The sequence below is a fragment of the Denticeps clupeoides genome, chromosome 7 (genome assembly GCF_900700375.1).
Source record: "Denticeps clupeoides chromosome 7, fDenClu1.1, whole genome shotgun sequence".
NCBI classification, from domain to species: Eukaryota; Metazoa; Chordata; class Actinopteri; order Clupeiformes; family Denticipitidae; genus Denticeps; species Denticeps clupeoides.
Window position 1 is genome coordinate 18255579 of NC_041713.1, and position 18458 is coordinate 18274036.

The 18458-nt window shown below is 46.5% G+C and overlaps 1 protein-coding gene across 11 annotated transcripts; it reads right to left on the minus strand.

Moving 5' to 3' along the window:
- Positions 1-23: 23 nt before the first annotated feature.
- On the minus strand, positions 24-14554 carry elavl3 (ELAV like neuron-specific RNA binding protein 3). Of its 11 annotated transcripts, none has more exons than XM_028986387.1 (7): positions 13987-14554; positions 9503-9722; positions 9309-9412; positions 7134-7287; positions 6458-6683; positions 5994-6032; positions 24-5183 (listed from the first exon to the last, which is right to left on the minus strand). In XM_028986387.1, exons 1-7 carry the CDS (start codon positions 13993-13995, stop codon positions 4856-4858), a joined length of 1080 nt encoding a protein of 359 aa, XP_028842220.1. In that variant the 5' UTR covers positions 13996-14554; the 3' UTR covers positions 24-4855. The 11 variants fall into 11 exon arrangements, with proteins under 11 accessions (XP_028842220.1, XP_028842215.1, XP_028842217.1 ...); XM_028986382.1 differs by having other exon boundaries at positions 24-5204; XM_028986384.1 differs by having other exon boundaries at positions 6458-6686.
- Between the last annotated feature and the right edge of the window lie 3904 nt (positions 14555-18458).

The window sequence follows — 18458 nt, forward strand, 5'->3', positions numbered from 1 at the left end:
AGAAAAAGACTTGGACGAGTAAGCTTTTTTAACTTTTCTTTTATTTTTCTGGCATGTAAAGTACAAATAATTAAACAATTCCATGAAAAAGTCCTCAAGCGTCTTCAGCTGAAATCCCAGTAATAAATATCCTAACCTAAACTGAAAGGTTTTTATTTTTTTCCCATTTGTTATATCTCGTTCGTTTGGTCATTTTTGGAAGTATGAGATTTTTTTAACTATTATTATTGTACTTTGATTTTTGTACTTGTTCATTTAAAACACACCGATGTGAACGTCAGTCGTTCACTTTTGAACCTTGCTTTTGTACCATTCCTGGTTGATGTTGTTAAGATTTCTAAGTAACTCTGTGTCCCCTCTAAATAAATAGACACAAAATACAGTTGGTTGAGAAACAGGAACCACTGACCCCGTTCCTAGCTCAGTGAGCCCCACAATGCATTTCTTCCAGCTGCGTTTTCACCACTCAACATGCCCAACCCTCTGGGCACGGACTACAGTCCTCCAGTCTCTTTTCTTTTGGATCGCAGCACGAAAAGAGCCATTATGAGAACACGTGGAGCCCCCCCAGGCCTTGGCGCAGGCCCAGGCGGCCCTGGAAGCTGCACTAGGCCACGCCCCCGCCCCCGGGTCCCGACACACTGTGGGGTTCAGAAAGTGGCAGGGAAAACAAGACTGTGATTTTAGATTAAATAATCAAAAGGTTTTCATTTAACAAGACAAACGAAACACAGGCAGTAAAGGCATAACATCTAGCACACAGCATGTATGTTTATACACTTCAATTAGTTTTATGTAGCAGTGCATTCTTTGCCTATGGAGAACTTTTCCAAATTGTAATTCTAAAGCTGCTTCTTTTTTTTTTTTTCTTCTTCAAATTCTATTTGTTCTGTTTCAAAATGAAAGAAAACAAAAAAAAAGTGTAACCACATTTTGGCTAAATTAAATTATTTGAAACTTGCAAATATAATGAAATAAACCATAAATATACACAAAACATACTTTTATACGAGGCAATAATAATAATCAATAATAATAAATAGTTTTTAAGTTAACAATAAGTTAAAACTACAAGCTTAAAGTCGCCCAAATAATACAAGTTTGTTGGCGCTATATTGATTTTTTTTTCTGTTTAAATTATTTATGTTGCAACAAAAGCTACCACAGACTTTTACGAACACAATTTGAACACATACTGAAATAAAAAGCTAACTAATTCTAAAACCTGCATACACTGTAAGAACAGCAACTAATTTTAAATAATGGAAGGGAAAAAAAATCTGCATTTGTACCCAATAATAGCAACCAAACCGAAACCTTTGACCCATGTGTGTACTCTATGGCAACGTCAACAACACAAATACACTAAGTTAACATATGAATCAGATATGTAAAGTAAATCAATAAATTACAGGAAGTAAAATGATATTCTGAAATCGACATGGGCTAAAAAAGTGATGATTTATTAGACAGTATATCCCTTTCACGGTCTTTGATAATTGCTCTATTCTTCACCATAATTGGCTGTTTGTTTGAGCTCGCATGGTCAGAGCGCTAATTGGGGGCTGAGGAAGGGATAATGGACATTTTCAGAGACCAGAGCTCTCAGTGCTTGTTTGGTTCGTTTAGTGAATTAGTTAACAGGTTTGTTGTCTTTTTTTGTCTTTTTTTTTGTCCTTTTTTTGTCGTTTGATCCTTTCGCTATTCCGCAAACCATTTCAGTGTGATGTTTGTTTAATTTCTTTTTTAAAAAATATATATATCTTTTGTTCTCAGTCAATATAAAAACGAAGCACATTGCACATACTGTTCCATAGGAAAGTTTTTTTGTCTTTTTAAATGATTATTGTTGCTCAAGCGGTGCAGTACATATTTCTCCAGCCATTGTCCTCGGCTCTCTACTGTAGGTGCAGGAAGAGGCTCCCTGTGTTTTGTAGCTAAAGGGTCAGTTTTTACCCATCTTGGTTTGTATTCTTATCTGCTTGGCCAGAGGGGTGACATTACATTAACACTGAAGCCACTCCTGATTTGGCTTTGTCCCTTACTGATCACCTGCTCTTCGCTTTGTGAAGTTTAAACCTGTGCCCCTCAGTCTTTGGGGGTCAAAAATGTTTTAAATCTGAATACAGCAGGACTTGTCCTCGGCACGCCACCAAACAAATTATCAGGGCAGAATACGAGCAGCGCTAGCAGTGGTAACGTACTTCATCATGAGTAATGAGGCTGGAAGAAAGGATCGCTGATTTTTCAAATGCAGGGATTGGTAATACGCTATGAGGCTATGAGTTACTGAACGATGCGATGTAATGATATGGGTATGTGTGCCTTGTTATGTATCCCCTCACACAGGGACGACTTGAAAGTGTAAAAGTAACTTTGATCGATTAAAATAAGTTGATGCTGAAGGCTTGTGCAAAGGAGCAGACAGAAATTCAGATGTGAGAAATGATACTGGTCTATTCTGATATGCAATCCAGATATTAAAATGTGTTTAAAGGAGTCTATAGGGCCTAAATGCATCAGAATGCTACAAATGATCCCCATAATGGATAGTAGTGGATGAGCTGCAGCAGTGAATATACAGTATAGAAGAAATTACATGGATTATTACAGCCATAGGATATAACGCCAATTTAATATTATAATTGAAACAGATTCTTTGGTGCGTTGACCATGCTGAAGCACAATGTTGGATTACATTTAAATCCTTTGCCTTTTTGAAGGAGGAACAAAACAGGAAGGAATGGAGATGCACTGAAACGTTTGCGCCTCATTGTCATATTGCAAGTCCACTCAGTCTGTGAACATCAAGCCTTTCTGTCCTTCTTCTCAACTGCAGCTTGCATTTAGTTTTTGTCTTATTGTCTGTTTTTTTATATACATTTTTCCCACCATGATGCCACAGAGTGCCAGTGCACCATTATTGAAGCATCGCTCTATGAAATGATATGTTTTTAACTCTGTTCTTTTTATTTATTCATAAAGCATACAGCTATCTGTCGGATGGTATGTTTTTTTGTCTTTAAAACTATTAATGCAACGCCTTTTTCATAGTTTTTTTTTTGTGAACATTTGATAACTTCTTTATGGTTTCACTGTTTGAGCAAGAGATATGCCTTTGTCCCCACCCTTCAATCCCTCTCCCCAAACACCGCACCATCTGGCCCGCTGTCCTCAAAGCAGAAAACTCTGAAAATAAAGCCATGCGGTGTTTCCAAAGATTTTCACTCTTAAGAATCTGTAAAAATGCTGCACAAGGTCTTGTTTTTTTTCTTTTTTTAAAGATACAAAAATATATTAATCTCTAACTTAATCCTTTCAAAGAGATCATTGTCCTCTTTGGCTAAACACAGCGTTATTTAGAAAAGCGACATGTTTGATTTTTTTTTTTTAATAACACCATTTAAATCTTTAATTCCTCCTGTGAAGTTTTGTCATAATTTAGCTTTGTCTCTCCCCAAGGAAAAAAATTTGCCTCTATAGTTATAGTTATATTTGCAGTTTTTTTTTTTTTATCATTTCACATCAGCGCTACACTTTAATTTAGAATTCCTGTTTGTTTTGGTGGTCTGAAAGGGTTTGATTTGAGGGTCTCGGTTGGTAGCTGACGTTGGTCTGCGCTGTATTTGCCGGAGGCTTATGCTCTTTTCTGTGAGAACAGACTGGGTTTACGCTGAGATTTGGGAGCGGGAGGGAATTCGAACAAACGGCGTGGCGCTTGGCTTGTGAGAGGAGGCCTGATGCCGGCCCCGGTCACCTCTGACCTTTGTGACTACACAGCTCGTGTCGTTAGCACATACTGTCACTGTAAGCACATTGGAATCCTTATAGGTGAGTGATTTTATATGAAATTTCACCCCTGCAGTAGAGACAGTCCTAAATGTATCCTGTCACCATTGGAACACTGTCCCTTTGCTCTAGGTTGACAGACAGTAGAGTGTATAATGGCACCTGTCCTATTCTCTAGGTATAAAAAGTGTAAAAATACAGGGGTCTCATTGGTAACTATGCAAGGGGTGAGGTTTCACTGTTGTGGTTCCGGTGTGACGTTCTTGTGCTGCGCCATGACATCAGTACCCTAACCCTTCATGATTTTTGCTCTTCTCACCGTGATTTTTAGGTTCATTCATTTTCTGTCAGGTCTGACCTCAAGCAGAGAGGGAAACTGCCCTAAAGCTGTTTGCAACCTAACGGAGAGCCAGGAAACCGTAATCAAAGTTCTAGAAAATGCGTACATATTTGGCTATTATAACCACCTTAAATATTGTATATATAGTTCTATCATATATATGTATATATATATATAAGAGAACACTGTTTTAAATGTTTTTTTTTTATCTAATTTTTCAAAATGCCCAAGTGTAAAAAAAAGTCACTACATCCTCTCCTGCAAGCTGGGAGAGCCGGTGGGGGGGAGGGGCTAAAGTTTGGGTAAATTGCACATATTTGTAGTTCGCTTTGAATCTTTTCCTCATCTGTCAAGTTCTCGGAATTTGCCTGAATTCAGTCGGAGCACTCAGCGCACATTCTCGCTCACATTCATTTGACTGTCCCCTTCGGACTCCCCACCCATCCACAGACCCAACGCCACACCCCTGCTAATTCAATCCAGGCAAATGTAGGGAAGGACTAGCATGTTGTGTAAAGAGAAAAGAAAAAACTCTACCTGTGTTTCTTTTTTTGTTCTGGAACTCTCACTAAATGTGGATGCTTTTGTGTTTAAGTATGTGTGTGTATGTGTGTGTGTATGTCAGAGAAAGAGAGAGACTCAGTCCAGGCCCATGTGGAGTGAAGGTACAGGGAGCTCAGTGCCTCTCCCTGCAGACACGAGGAGCTGAGGCGCTTCTGTCGTCTCTCAGGCCTTGTGCTGCTTGCTGGTCTTGAAGGAGACCTGAAGCACGCGGTCGCCCAGGCGATAGCCATTCAGGCTGGCGATGGCCATGGCCGCCTCGTCGTAGTTGGTCATGGTAACAAAGCCGAAGCCCTTGCATTTGTTGGTGGTGAAGTCACGGATAACCTTGACGTTGGTCACGGCACCGAACGGCCCGAACAGCTGCCACAGGACGCTCTCGTCCGCTTCAGGAGACAGGTTGTAGACGAAGATGCACCATCCGGCGCCGGCCGGGCCGGTCAGGTTGACCCCCGCCAGGCTCGTCATGCTGTCTATGGTGATGGGCGAGAACCTGGGGAAGAGAGAGGGAGAGCTACCATGGGTGTCATTCTGAAGTTCCGCCAAGCACACCACTCACTACCCATCATGCTCCTGCAGCTTTGGAGGCAGATATGAATCTGGACACCCCCACTGTCCACGGTCACTGGTCACTAAAGGCAGATGCACAGCCAGTACTGGGCAGGCAACACAAACTACCTGTTTGCACGGTCTCAAAACCAAAAGACCGTCCTCTAACACACATTCGCCCACATCTCTTTATTTTAGTCATTCCCTGTTGACCAAAAGCCTCTGCAGAAATAGGACACAGAAATCACAATGTCCAACTGAAAAAAACACAATGTTTAGCAAAAAAAACACAGAAACCTAGAATAGGGATGAAAGCAAAATCAGAAACAAATCAAAGGAAATAATTTTTGGAGCAAACAGAAGAGACGCAAACGGAATCTGGTATATCCATGCTGGTGGAAAAAAAGGACATTAAAGCAAAAAGAAAACTGAAAATGTTAGTATCATAACAAAACACATCCAAAACCGGTTGGACTGAAGTCATTCAAAACCAAAAAAAAAAGAAGAATAAAAACATTAAACAAAGCCGTATCAGAATGTCCTGCTGCTGTAGCTAGTTGTCTTTATGGGGGGGGAATGCACACTTTGCTTATGGCATTAAGGTTTGTGCCGAACTGAATTAATTTTTTTTTGTGTATTCTTAGGGTTTCAGCAGGTGATATTCCGATGGCACTTTGTTTGAAACTGTCTAGGCATGGATGTTTCTTCATTTTTTATTTATTTTTTGTCAAATGACACCTTTTTTGGCATTTACCTCTTGACTCCGTAGCTGGCGTTTAGTAAATTGTCGAGTCTGCAATGGAAGAAGGAAAATGGAGGAGGTGGAGACGTTAGTCGCAAGATCTGACACACAGTGATTTTTTTTTCTTCTTCTTTCCTCTTTTCTTATCCTCTCAATTTTGACGTGCAGCTCCTTCAGCCACCAGATGGCGCTCTGTACTACCGACTGGCCCGTGGGCCTCTGCATCCGCCAATCAGAGAGAAGCCTGCGGCCTGTAGGCCGTGGTGAGTGTGAATAGTCATTGTGCTGACTATTCACTACAATTAGTACTTTTGTTGTAATGCCGAGACGAGCGAGCTTAATTTTTTACTTTTTTTTACGATGCGAACATGCTGCAGTCAAAAGAAGAGCCAGAGAGAAGGGAAGAAGGTGGTGACGGCAAAGATGGCCATAAGTAGTGGGCCGCGGAGGACGTGGCGGGCGGTTGGCTTCAGTACCTGAAACGCTGGGTCTGGTGGTGCAGGGGTCCGGTGTAGCGGCGGGCGGCTGTCTGGTACAGCTGGGTGAGCAGCGCCTGGCCGGTCTTCTGGCTGGGGTTGTTGGCAAACTTGACGGTGATCGGCTCGGCCGCGCCCAGGGGTTTCTGCCCGTTCAGGCCCTTGATTGCCTCCTCCGCCTCGTTTCTCTTGTCAAACCGGATGAAGCCCACACCTCGCGATATGCCTGCTCCGGGGCACAGGGGCAAAGAGCAGGGCAACGTTAGTACCTGAGTGGAACTGAGCTCGCCCCTCTGTATCGTACATTTCACAACTTCTTTCATTTCATTTGGTATTAAGGGCTAGATGAAGATTATCCTTGGTTTTGGAATGCATACATTTCTATCAGTTTTCTCAATTTTCTTCTAACTAGCTGATTAGTATTAATATTTTTTGCTCTTTTACTGATTCATTCATTTTTTTTATCTTTAAGCAGAAATAGGGCACTCTTTTGAAACGGGCATTAAGCATGGCATTATGTGTTAAGACATGTGGCTGGTTCTCTAGCGTAAAGTCAAATATTCCCGAATGAGAGAGTTGCCAATCATTGAATTCCTCCAGATTTAACTCACGTTAAACAACACGAGACAATGTCACCCAGAGTGGCCGGGCCACTGGTAGGGAGTTAAGGCTGTACCTGTGACTTGGTCCACCAGGATGCGAGAGGTGATGATGCGGCCGTACTGGGAGAACAGCTGCTCCATGTCCTTCTGGCTCATGGTTTTGGGGAGGCCGCTCACGTACAGGTTGGCGTCTCGAATGGAGGCTGAACTGGGCCTGGCGTAGGACACCTGGAACGAAGGGCCGTTTGAAGAACTGCGACTGCAACGGACGCTAAGACCTGCGAAGGGGCTGCGGTCCACCTCGCTAATTAGCCCCTTTGTTGTGAATGGCTGTCTGATGTTGCGTTGTGAGGTGGCGCTGCGCCATCGGGGTGAAAAAGCTAAATGCGCATCCGCATTGCTCTTTTTCAATTTCCCCACGTCTCCCTGTTTAACGGCCACTCGAGTAAACACCCGGCCACATCCTCCACCCTGACAAGAAAGCACCTGCTCGCCGCTGCCGCAGCACAGTAACACAATTCTAAAAAATACTGTGCGGTCAGTTTATAATGTAATTTATAAAGATTTATATATATATATATATATATATACACATATGTAATTTTGTGTGATTTTAAAAGCCAAGCCCATGACGCACGATGAGAGAACGACTTGAGCGCATAATGCTGGAATAAAGAATATTCATTTGGTCTCTGTGTAAAAGGTATTAAGGTCGACTAAATGCGCAATTAACTCCATGCGCGATTTACACATGAAGAAGGCTGAACTGCTGAAGTGCTGCTGCGCGAATGCCGGTGAATGCGGCTGATTAGGAAAGTCAATTTGAGCGTGCCACTGTGTGTGTGTGTGTGTGTGTGTAAGGAGCTTGTGAGTGTTTTCTGAGATAGAGACAGCGCCCCTCCCCTCTTCTCCTCCTTCCCTTTGTTTTCTCTCCTCAAGGGGAAATGGCCTCTCTGGCAACCAGCAAAGCATGTAAACACATCACAAGACAACCAGCGTCCCTGACAACTGCCAAACACGCGGAGCCCCTCCGAAGAAGCCACAAACCGCGCCGATGGCACAGGACGATAAAAGGTGAAAGGTCATAATGAGGCTGGATTAGACTGCAGCACACGTTTACAGCGCTGCGAACAGCAGGGCGGGGGTGTGTGCGGCTCGTTGTATCTGTGCGTTGTCAGGGGCATCATTGTTTGACGCATGGGTGTGTGGTGTTGTGCAGACATTGTGCTCTTCGGGGTGCAGGGGGAACGGATTGTGCCCTATAATTAACCCTCTCCCTATCGCTCCCACAGTACAGATGGTGCCTGAAGCCCATATGGCCCCTAATCCCGTCATTGGCATTCTGGTCCCCACGCTAACCCCCCCACCCCCCCACTGTCACAACCCTGACCACCCCCCTTCCTGCACTGTCCTGCCATCGCTCACTCACAATGCCTTTATTGACATTGCGAAATGTGACATTTGCTGAGGCAAACTGACGTCGCCTCTCAATAGTGAAAAAATAAAACACTATATTTATATATAAATTATGATTTATCAAATGTAAATCACAGGCATGCTCCTTGTGGTCATATTACGCGGTGAAAAAAAAAGAGTTTTACAGGTAACAGATAACACTCAAAATGTGAGTAAAAGTGACTCCACGGCCAGTGTTGACTAATCAGAGTTACTTCTACTCAATATAGTGTCACCGTCTAGAGTTGAACCTTCACTGCGTGTCTCTAACAACTCGTGGAGTTGTAAACACTCTTCCCAGGTTCAAGTCGGTTTACTCTGAAATATCGGCGTTTCATTTTTTTACCCTTCGTGTAATCTGATGCCGTCCGAATCTCTACGTTTCGCTTGGCTCTTTGATCTACACCGAGCAGGTGTGGTGTTGACCGGGCAAGGTATAAATCTCAACCCCCAATACCCGCCTGTGTTCGGGACAAAGGAACCCCTAATTAGCCAAGATTGGAGGCAGATGGGTCTCCGTAGCATGACCCCCTCTGCCCCACAGCGAGCCTCTCTAATTACATTTCCATCACAATCACCTCTGCGCACAGGCCCTTGCTTTCTGACCTCCACTCTCTCCTCTGGCCCTTCTCTTTTCTTCTCTGCCTTTGTTCTGGCTCGGCTCCTCCCTCGCTCGGCCCCTCCCTCCCTCCTGCGGCCCTCTGTCCCGCCGGCGTCTGGCTCTCCGCCCCTCGGACCCCTTTTCCCTCCGTGCCGCTTCCTCTCTATTGAGGAGAAAGCGGCGCTGCTCTTACCTTGATTGTTTTGGTCTGGAGCTTTAGACCGTTGAGCGTGTTGATGGCCTTGTCGGCGTCGCTGGGGTCGGAGTAGTTGACGAAACCGTAGCCCAAACTCTGGCCTGCAATGTCACGCAAACACACACAGCATGTAGTGGCCCCTGCACTGTCCTTCAAAATGCCATCGCTGTAAAAGTCCGGTTCGCAGCTACCTGTGATCTTATCTCGCACCAGCTTGCAGGACTCGATCTCGCCGATGCTGCCGAAGAGGCTCTTGAACTCCTCCTGCGTCATGTTCTGCGGCAGGTAGTTGACTATCAGGTTGGTCTTGCTGTCGTCCGTGGCGCCGTTGGTGCTGATCACCGGGCCGTTGGGCAGGCTGGTTCCGCTCGGACCGTTGGACACCTGGGTTTCCATGGTGCTGATTATCTGCTGGGGCCAATTCACAAATCGGACACATTCAATGTGTGTGTGAGTGTGTACAGTGGAAAGTTCCACACTTCCTCCCTTGTCACATTTAGTGAGTGGTCAAGAGGTGCTGGAAGACAAAGGCACAATAACCACACTCCACCCCCCCGTCCCTCAACCCCCCCCTCCCTCTCTCTCGCTCTCTGCCCCTGGCCCTGCAGATGTCACCGTCCCTTTTCTCCTCCCATCCCCCCTTCCTCTATCTAGGGTCAAACAGCGTTACATCACTACACCAGCTCGACGGTGATGGCGGCTGAGAGGGTGGATGACAGACAAAGAGAAAGTGACGTTCCGACCAAACGCGCTCGGCCCCGGTTATCCCGGACACGTTGCTTAGAACCCGCAGCACAAAACTGTTCCGTTCTGCCCTCACTGCAGGGCGTCTAGATCAGCAGCAGCGCCGTCTGATGCGCTCTATATCATTCCGCCCCCCGACATGAGGGAGGATGTGATTTCAGCCATATTGACCTTCCAAGCTTTAATGCCATCTTATGGTGTGTGCGTGTGTGTGTGTGTGTGTGTGTGTGTGTGTGTGTGTGTTTCCTACAGTGGCTATCACTGAACACAGCCTGAACACACTGGGAGGTGTCCTTCCACAGCGAAGCCCCCCAGAGTCACAGCCGCAGCAGCTTCATTAGCGGAGAATTCTCCTCTCATTTTACACATTTCAAACGCACAAGCGTGTTTTTCGGTAGAAGCGTCTGTAGGTGTACAATTTTAAAAATAAAAATCAACCTCCGGACTCTTTCGTAGCGCTGCACACACCGCCCTTTTTCTTTCCGTGCTTCGCTTTTTTTCAGTCCCCCCCCCTCTCTCTCGCCTTGAGCATTACCTCGAACCAGGTTGCCCAGGTAACAGTGGCTTGACGACTGTTGCTATTGGCTGACTGCTTGACTTTTAACTCTGTGTGTGTGTGTGTGTGTGTGTGTGTGTGTGTGAGGGAGAGAGCGAGAGAGAAATGCACAATAATGCTTTACTTTGACCATATTAGAATTATGAAGCTCTTATTGTGGCAGAACCTTGAAGTCCAATTGACATTGACGAGGAGAGATGGGTGCGGGAGGCTGGGGGAGGTGAAGCCTAAAAATAAAAGCGCTGCAAATGTGGATCAGGAGCAAGTGCGCTTCTTTAAGTGGTCGTCATCGTATTGTTCTTGATTTTTTTTTTCTCCATTCACAGGCCACCGAATAACGAAAACAGCTCAGGATCTTTTCTGAAATATCGTCTAAAGACATTTGAAATGTCACATGCGACTTAAAGCTCCTGAAAGTGTTTAAGTGGGTCAGTGCTGGCCGTGCAGGAGCCCGAGCAGAAGCCCGGCTAGAAACAGCAAAGTGTTTCAGAACAAACAAGGATCAGGCTTTACAGAAAGTGACAAGAAGGGAGGAAAATGTGATTCGCCAAACTAAAATGAGCCTCCCCATGGCAGGCCAGCCTTCCAGTGTGACAAGTGGTGGAGAGCGTTATATAAGCCACCAGCTATGTCAGGCCTCCGAGACTGGCTGACACAAGCAGAAACTCGATTTGTGTTCATGGTTGCCCACAGTAGGTTAAGGCGGAGTGGAGTCTTATCCTTTCTTTTTTAAGTATGCGTTCTCAATGAGCAAAATCTCATTTAAAATGGTCCACGGATGACAAACGAAAGATAAAAGCTCTAGACAGGGGCAGATTTTCAGCGGATGGGCCATGCTGCTCCATGTCCCGGCCTGTACTTTGCTATTTCGGGGACATGAGAAATCTCTGTCAATATTTAATGCACTGCATCAGCACTGGCTGCATCCTGGACCCGGACCTGCACGCATACAAGGGCCCGGCCTGCACTGCTGCTCCCAAAAAAACATCTCCTACAATACCACATGTGGCAGTGTCTCTTTAATTAAAAACATACTTAAAATTTACCCTGATGCACAATAAAATATTCTCCGAAAAATCACGATGTTACCACTGAATGTATTCCATTTTTTGGCTTTCACTTCGCTTGATTTTTACATTCGTTTATGTTTTTCCGCGTCTGAGAGGTGAGGGCACATTTGAACATAATTTAAATGATTAAGTTAGTTAAGGTGCTTTCATTTTAATAGGAAGAAGCTTGAATTCTGAGGTCATCTCCGAAAAAAAGGGGAACAAAAGAGTCTCTGATGACACCCACGTCACATGGCCGCAGGCACACTTCCTGTTTCCTGTCTGGGCCACACCTTGGTGTCGTTTCCACCACGCTTACAATTAATATTGTCTTGGGGGAAAAAATGTCAATAAAATGAAACACAAATAAATAAATAAATAAACAGACAATAAAAATAAAAATAATAATAATAATAATAAACCCGTCTATACCGCTGAAGCCAGTGAACGCAAATAAGGCCTCTCGGTGACAGATTACGAGATTATCCAAAAGAAAAAAGGTCCGAGCGGCAGATTACGGGATCAGAGCGGCATCTGATGAACAACAGGGCAGCCGGGATTAATCCCACCAGGTCCCGGTCTCGCTCTCTATCTTTATTTTTTAGATATATATGTGTGTATATGTGTGTGTGTGTGTGTGTGTGTGTGTGTATGTGTGTATATATATATATGTGGAGATGTATATATGGATACGCAGGCGTTGTACATGTAGGAACTTCTCCAGACACCGTGACGCGGCCTGAAGCCGGTCGCTCTCCAGCGTGCTGAAGCAGGGAGTGGCCGCCCGTCAGCCGGGACGACGTCGCGCAGCTCCGACCGCGTTTTTGCAGTTATTAAAAAAAATAAAAATAAAATAAAAAAACAACAGATACGTGCGCGCGCGTGTTAAAGAACGCATTTTATTCGTTTTATTCCTTTTTTTCTTTTTTTTTATCCCGTTCGCGTTGCTGAAAGGCAGCGGGAGCGCGCGCTCCGGAGGCATTCACAAATCCGGCGCCTTCTGCTGAATAAACGTATTGACGCGAGCGAACAAAAGAGCCACCCGTTCCTCCTCATCCTCCTCTTCCCCCTGCCCCGCTCCCGCTCTCCCCGCGCCGAGACTATGGCGGCACTATGAATATTAATGTAAACAGTGGCGCTTTGTGTCGAGGCCGGAGGCTGCGCGACTCTCCGGGAACAATGAGCGCTCACAGCCGCGCGCGCCTTACGTAACGACGCACGGCCCGGACGCGCTCGGCGTGTTCGCGTTGTGGGGTTTTTTTTTTTTTTTTTTAATGTGGGTGCTTGTGGGGTCCTTGTCCTTGGGTTGGGTTCTCCGCGGGACACGTGGCGGGGAGTCGCTTTGTCCGCGTAAACGACGAGCGCGGGTATTCGTGGGACGTGCGGGGTGACCGGGGCCGGGACGGGGGACCACGTGGCCCACCTCGCAATTTCGATTTCGATCTGTACCCTTTATCCCAGGAGCGTGGTTTTGTCCCGTTTTTCAGGGATGCAGCGCGTGCCGGCGACGTCGTCTCGCCTTTTGAATCGCGCAGACACACCCAAATCTGCCTCCTCCTCCTCCTCCTCCTCCTCCTCCTCCTCCTCCGTGCCATCTTGTCCCGGCGACACGCGTGATTCTCCGTGCATGCGATTAATATATGTATGTATATTTATATTTATATTTCATCTTTCTGTCCATCCGGAACAGAACCCTGAGGAATTTCCCCCCTTCCCAGACTTTTCGCCTGATTCAATCCGAACCGAAGGATGCGTAATCCGGCGCTGCCCTCCTCCTCCCCCTCTTCCTCCTCTTCCTCCTCCTCCTCCACCCTGCGCCTCCCCCCGCCGATGTGACTCGACCCTTTTTCTCTCTCTCTCTCTCTATTATTTTTATTTCTCTTTCTTCTTGTCGAGCCCCCCGGTGGGCTCTCAGCCTCCGAGGCATCGTGTTTTTGTCTCGAGCATCCCCCTCTGCCGCGGTCCGCCCCCCACCTGCCGCCGCGGCCTCCGCACATCCGTCGCCGCGTCCGAAATTCCCAACTCTCCACATAAACATACATGCACACGTTCTACCTTTTAAAAAAGGAAGGAGAAAGAAGCCGACCAATCACGGACGCGGAAAACGATTGACCGTAAGATGGAGGAATTAAAGGTCTCCGCAGCATCCTCCCATCATCAACCCTGCCCCGACAGCAAGCGCTGCCCTGGTGCGTGCGTGCGTGCGTGCGTGCGTGCGTGTGTATACTGGAGAATGACATTGATAACAATAGAGACGATATCTGCGCGTTCCTGCTCCACCATCATGTGTGAGGAAGAGGAAGAGGAAGAAAGGAGGTGTACGTACAGTAACCATTCTTGATGCCCAGAGATGTCAGTGATGTAGGTCCTTCGATTGGCAGGTCTCGATGCTCGGTAATCTTCTCTGCTTCTCTTCGTACAGATTCAGTATACCGCGGCCTTCCCTCCGCTGGATTCGGGATGGTGGGGTGGGGAAAAAAAAGACGGCGGCAATTTCCAAACGAAAAGAAAAAAAAGAAAAAAGGGGGGAAAAGACAGTCTTTGCCAGGGAGTCTCAGCCCTTGAGATTGTAGGTTGTCCTCTGCAGAGTGAAAATGAGGAGAAGGGGGGTTTTCTTCAGGACGATGATGATGAGCGAGTGGTTTCTCTCCGATCGGCGTGGGCGATGGCTCAGAAAAAAAAAAGAGAAGCAGTGATCCCCGGTAGGGTGTGTCCAGGGGAGGGTTTCTGCTTTGCCGGTTGTGTGTGTGTGTATTTCCCAGGTCCTCGCAGTCTCCTTCTGTGCCTCTGCTGCAATGTTCTTCTTTTATGTGTCCTTCTGGCTGCCAGAGGCCGCTTCTGATTGGCTAATTGTGCAGGGAGGGAACTACATGGCAGCCATTGCAATGCGCTCCTCTCCCATTATCCCCTTCAGGAAAGATCACCATGATGCCCCCCCCCCCCCCCTTCCATCCATCTCTCCACTCCCTCCTTCCCTGCCTTTCTTCCTGCCCCCCCTACACACACACACACACACACACGCACGCACGCACGCACACACACGCAGAGCTGACTGAATAGAGCTCCACCTGCATCAGAGCAGATGGATGCAGCAGAAGACCAGAGATTTCTCTCCCTCCTCGGTCCCTCGCATCTCTTTCGGTCTCTGTTTTTTCTCTCCCCCCTCCCTGCGTTTTCAACATTCGGCTGCATCTCTGTCCTCATGTCGTCACGCTCCACACACCGGGGACGCAGTACTACCACGACACGCCGCCAGTCGCCAGTAAACAAACAAGCTCGGGGGCAAAAAGACTGTTTTTTTTTTTTTTTTTAGAAATTTAAACTAAATTCTTATACGTGAGGTACAATTGGGAAAAATATCTATAATATTTTTGCTCTCTAGGCCTCGGCCTACTGAGTGAAAAATGACTGATCTTGGATCAGCCTACACTGGTCCCACGCTTAGTCACCGTAAGCCAACAGATAAACTTTAATCCTGTATCACAGTTTACCTCCTAACGTTACTGATACTGCGGATTTACAAATCTTCACCAGCAAACACAATTCCGGGGGGGGGGGGGGGGGGGGGGGGGAGGGGTTTGGGGGGGGTGACAAGGTCAATATTTGTCCTTAATGGTGATCTTACTGAGGACATTTTATTAACAGCATTTTTAATAAACTGACAAATGATCTGTTTGACGAATGTACAGTAATAGTAAGAAACAGTGTTTGGGGAATTCATAGTAAAGGTGACTGCCATCTGGAAATGTAAATATTTTTAACATACATGACAAAAAAAAATACTCAATTTTCAACAATCACACCTAAAATATGAATATATTCCACATGAAGGCTTGACGCGGAGTTTCACTCGTGTAGTCACGGTTTCATCATTTCAAAATGATTTCATGGATTAAGCCATTTAGTGGGTGGAGGTTATGAGATTGTAAAAATGAAAAACATAACTTTGCAAAAGCCTGAGGATCTTAAATTTAAAAATTTTAAAAAAGATAATTTCAAGTGTATTTAGCGAACGTTTGAAACGGAAGTGAAGCTGTCACCACGTCGCTCATTATCCAGTCATCTCCTGATTACGGCAGTCGTCATCGTGCCTGCCTCTTTCGCCGAGTGTGGCGAGTGCTCGCTGAGACGGCCTGTTTGGTCTCATCTATAATGTATCCCGTGCCCCAGGACATGATGTGTGACAAATGACCTATTTCTGCTCAGATCCCCGCAGGCCCGTGACCCGGGGGATGTGTGTGTGTGTGTGTGTGTGTGTGTGTGGGGGGGGGGGGGTGTGTGGATGATGCACAGTTTGATATGATGGCTCTCTGGTTGCGTGCGTTTGTGTGTTGGTCATGTGTACAGTGTGCGGTACAGTCTCTCTCTCTCTCTCTCTCTGTGTGTGCATGTGTGAAGCCCGTCGGCTTGTTCTGCTGTAATGTCCCAGCTTGACCTTGAGAAGGACGCGCCGCTGCTGTGGGATCAGTGATTGCGGCTTGCGTTTTGTTCTGATTACTGATAAGCGGCGTGCAGGTACGGGGGGGGGGGGGGGGGGCTCGGCAGGGGAGCGAGGGCGCCTGTCGGTGAAAATATGCAGCCTGTTACACCGGGCGGACAGACACGCCCGTCTTCCGCACGGCCTCCATGTTGTCACGTCCGTGAACCTCGAACCGCCATGTTTTCTGTCAAAAAAAAAAAAAAAAAGTCTAAACGTTTCTGACTCGGGACCAATGCAGACCCGGCGGGCAGGGGCAGTAAGCGGCGGGCTTCCAGGCAGGGTTTACCCTGGGTAAGCATGGCCGCTCCGGGCGACGCTGATTTTCCCGGAGTTGTGCCAGATCATTTCTCCCTCCGCTTTCTGCACCCCTCGGCTCGACGCTGCCTTCCTGTTGCCCTTCCTCCCTTCCCCTCTCTGTCCCGCAGCTCTCTCCCACTTGCTTTCCTGAACGCAGGCCCTGTCTGATATTTTACATAAATGCCTTACATAAGTCGCTAGTTGGGTGCTGAGCTTGGGTGATATTAGGAGGGATGAATATTGCATGAGGAAAGCACTCGTTAAGCGTTAATAAGAGGATAGAGATGGGTCCCCGCTGTCATTCTGTCTTAACCCCGCCCCCTCCACGCTGTCAAGCCGTGACTTTCCACAGACCGTACGACCGGATGCGTAAGAGTGTCTCTGTGTGTGTGTGTGTGTGTGTGTGTGTAAGAGAATGGGATAAAGACAAAAATGGAGGATTTGCTATTAGGTGAGGCCGTTGTTTTCCTCTTTGTCTGGTGAATAAAAAGCAGCACTTATTGCACAAAGGCATCCAGGTCTGTTAGCCGACGGCAGGCCTGTGCACTCCCAGTTCACACTCGCTGTGAATAAACCGGCTTAATTGTGCCCCCTCATTAGGGGCCCTCGTTGGCAGAAAGGCAGCTGAATCCACCCTGTGGGTAAGAGGGCACGTGAAGCACCCATTAAACAAGCTGAATCGGACGTTCAAACGTTCCAGCTTGCCTGAAGCCCACGCCCCATTCTCCATTCTCCTTTTATTTTTAAAATACTAATTTCAATGATGATTTTTCATTTTTGGAGGCCCCTCCAGAGCTGGTCATGAAGAGCCCTACTGCTTTTGTTCACAGAGACATTAAGGCAGTATGAGTGGTCTGGGTATTGCAGCGTAATCGCAGTGAGTGCTGATGCTGCTTTTTATCTTTCAAGAAAATCTAAAAAAAAAAAAAAAAAAAATTATCATAGCACTGGTCTAATGCTGGTATCATTTAAATTAATGAGACCAATCATAATACGGCTAGGAGGCATAAATGGCTTTACCTTTATCTCTTTGCAAGATAGGCAAGATACGTTGCCAAATATGGCCCCTGGTTGTAATTCACATTACGCTGCTTTATTACCCTTTAAGAATTTTTGTTCTCGCCGTATGTACCGCAAGAGAATTTTTTGAAGTTTGATAATTATTATGATATTAACAGAGCAAATCGGTCAAGAAAAATCATTTCTCTTGTCATCCATTGTTTTATTGAAATGTGTGACATTTGGCACTGCATCTGACTATTCGGCTCCTCGGGACATTGCTAGACACGGTGGAACGTCTCAGCGTTAAACAGACCCCCGGAAACCAGTGACCTTAAGAACGTTATCGGTGGGACGGATATGAGCCTTATGCGGCGCGGTTTATTCACGTCGTCTGGTGTTTTTTCCCCGTGGCTCCCCTGCACCGTCTCTCCATGTTGTCTCTGGGCTATTATTAGACCAGACAGGTTGGTGGGAGGAACTCTCAGAAGTAGGAGCCGCTTCTCGTCTTTTTGCTTACTGATTACACCTCTGCCTTGCAACCTCTTGCGTGTTTGGGCGATGCGTGTAGATTTTTTGGGGTCTCGCTGTGTTTTCACGTCTACACTAAGTGGCTGTACAAGGCCTTTGTGTGCCAGGGATGCAATAAAAAGATGCACATCCTCATTAACACGTCCATTTCTCTGCATTACTCTATAAAAAATAATTCAAAATAGTTCAAAACCAGATATGCGGTTATTAGTCTTTCATCTAGACCAGTCTGTGGCATTATCCAGGTGAAAACAAAAATGTAATACACAGCGCCATCCTTCACCGTCTCAGCTCAATCTCCTCCACTTTGCTCAGGGCCTCCGGCTTCCAGGCCAAAGTCAGGAGTGAGCGGAGGTCACCTCATGTTACCTTTAATTACACCCTAACACATCCGCTGCCTTTTAGGTGCCGGTGGGTGGACCCCTCCCTAACATCGCTCAGATTCGTGCTTTTCAGGGCCAGATATAATACCTGCGGATCTCCGCCTGGCG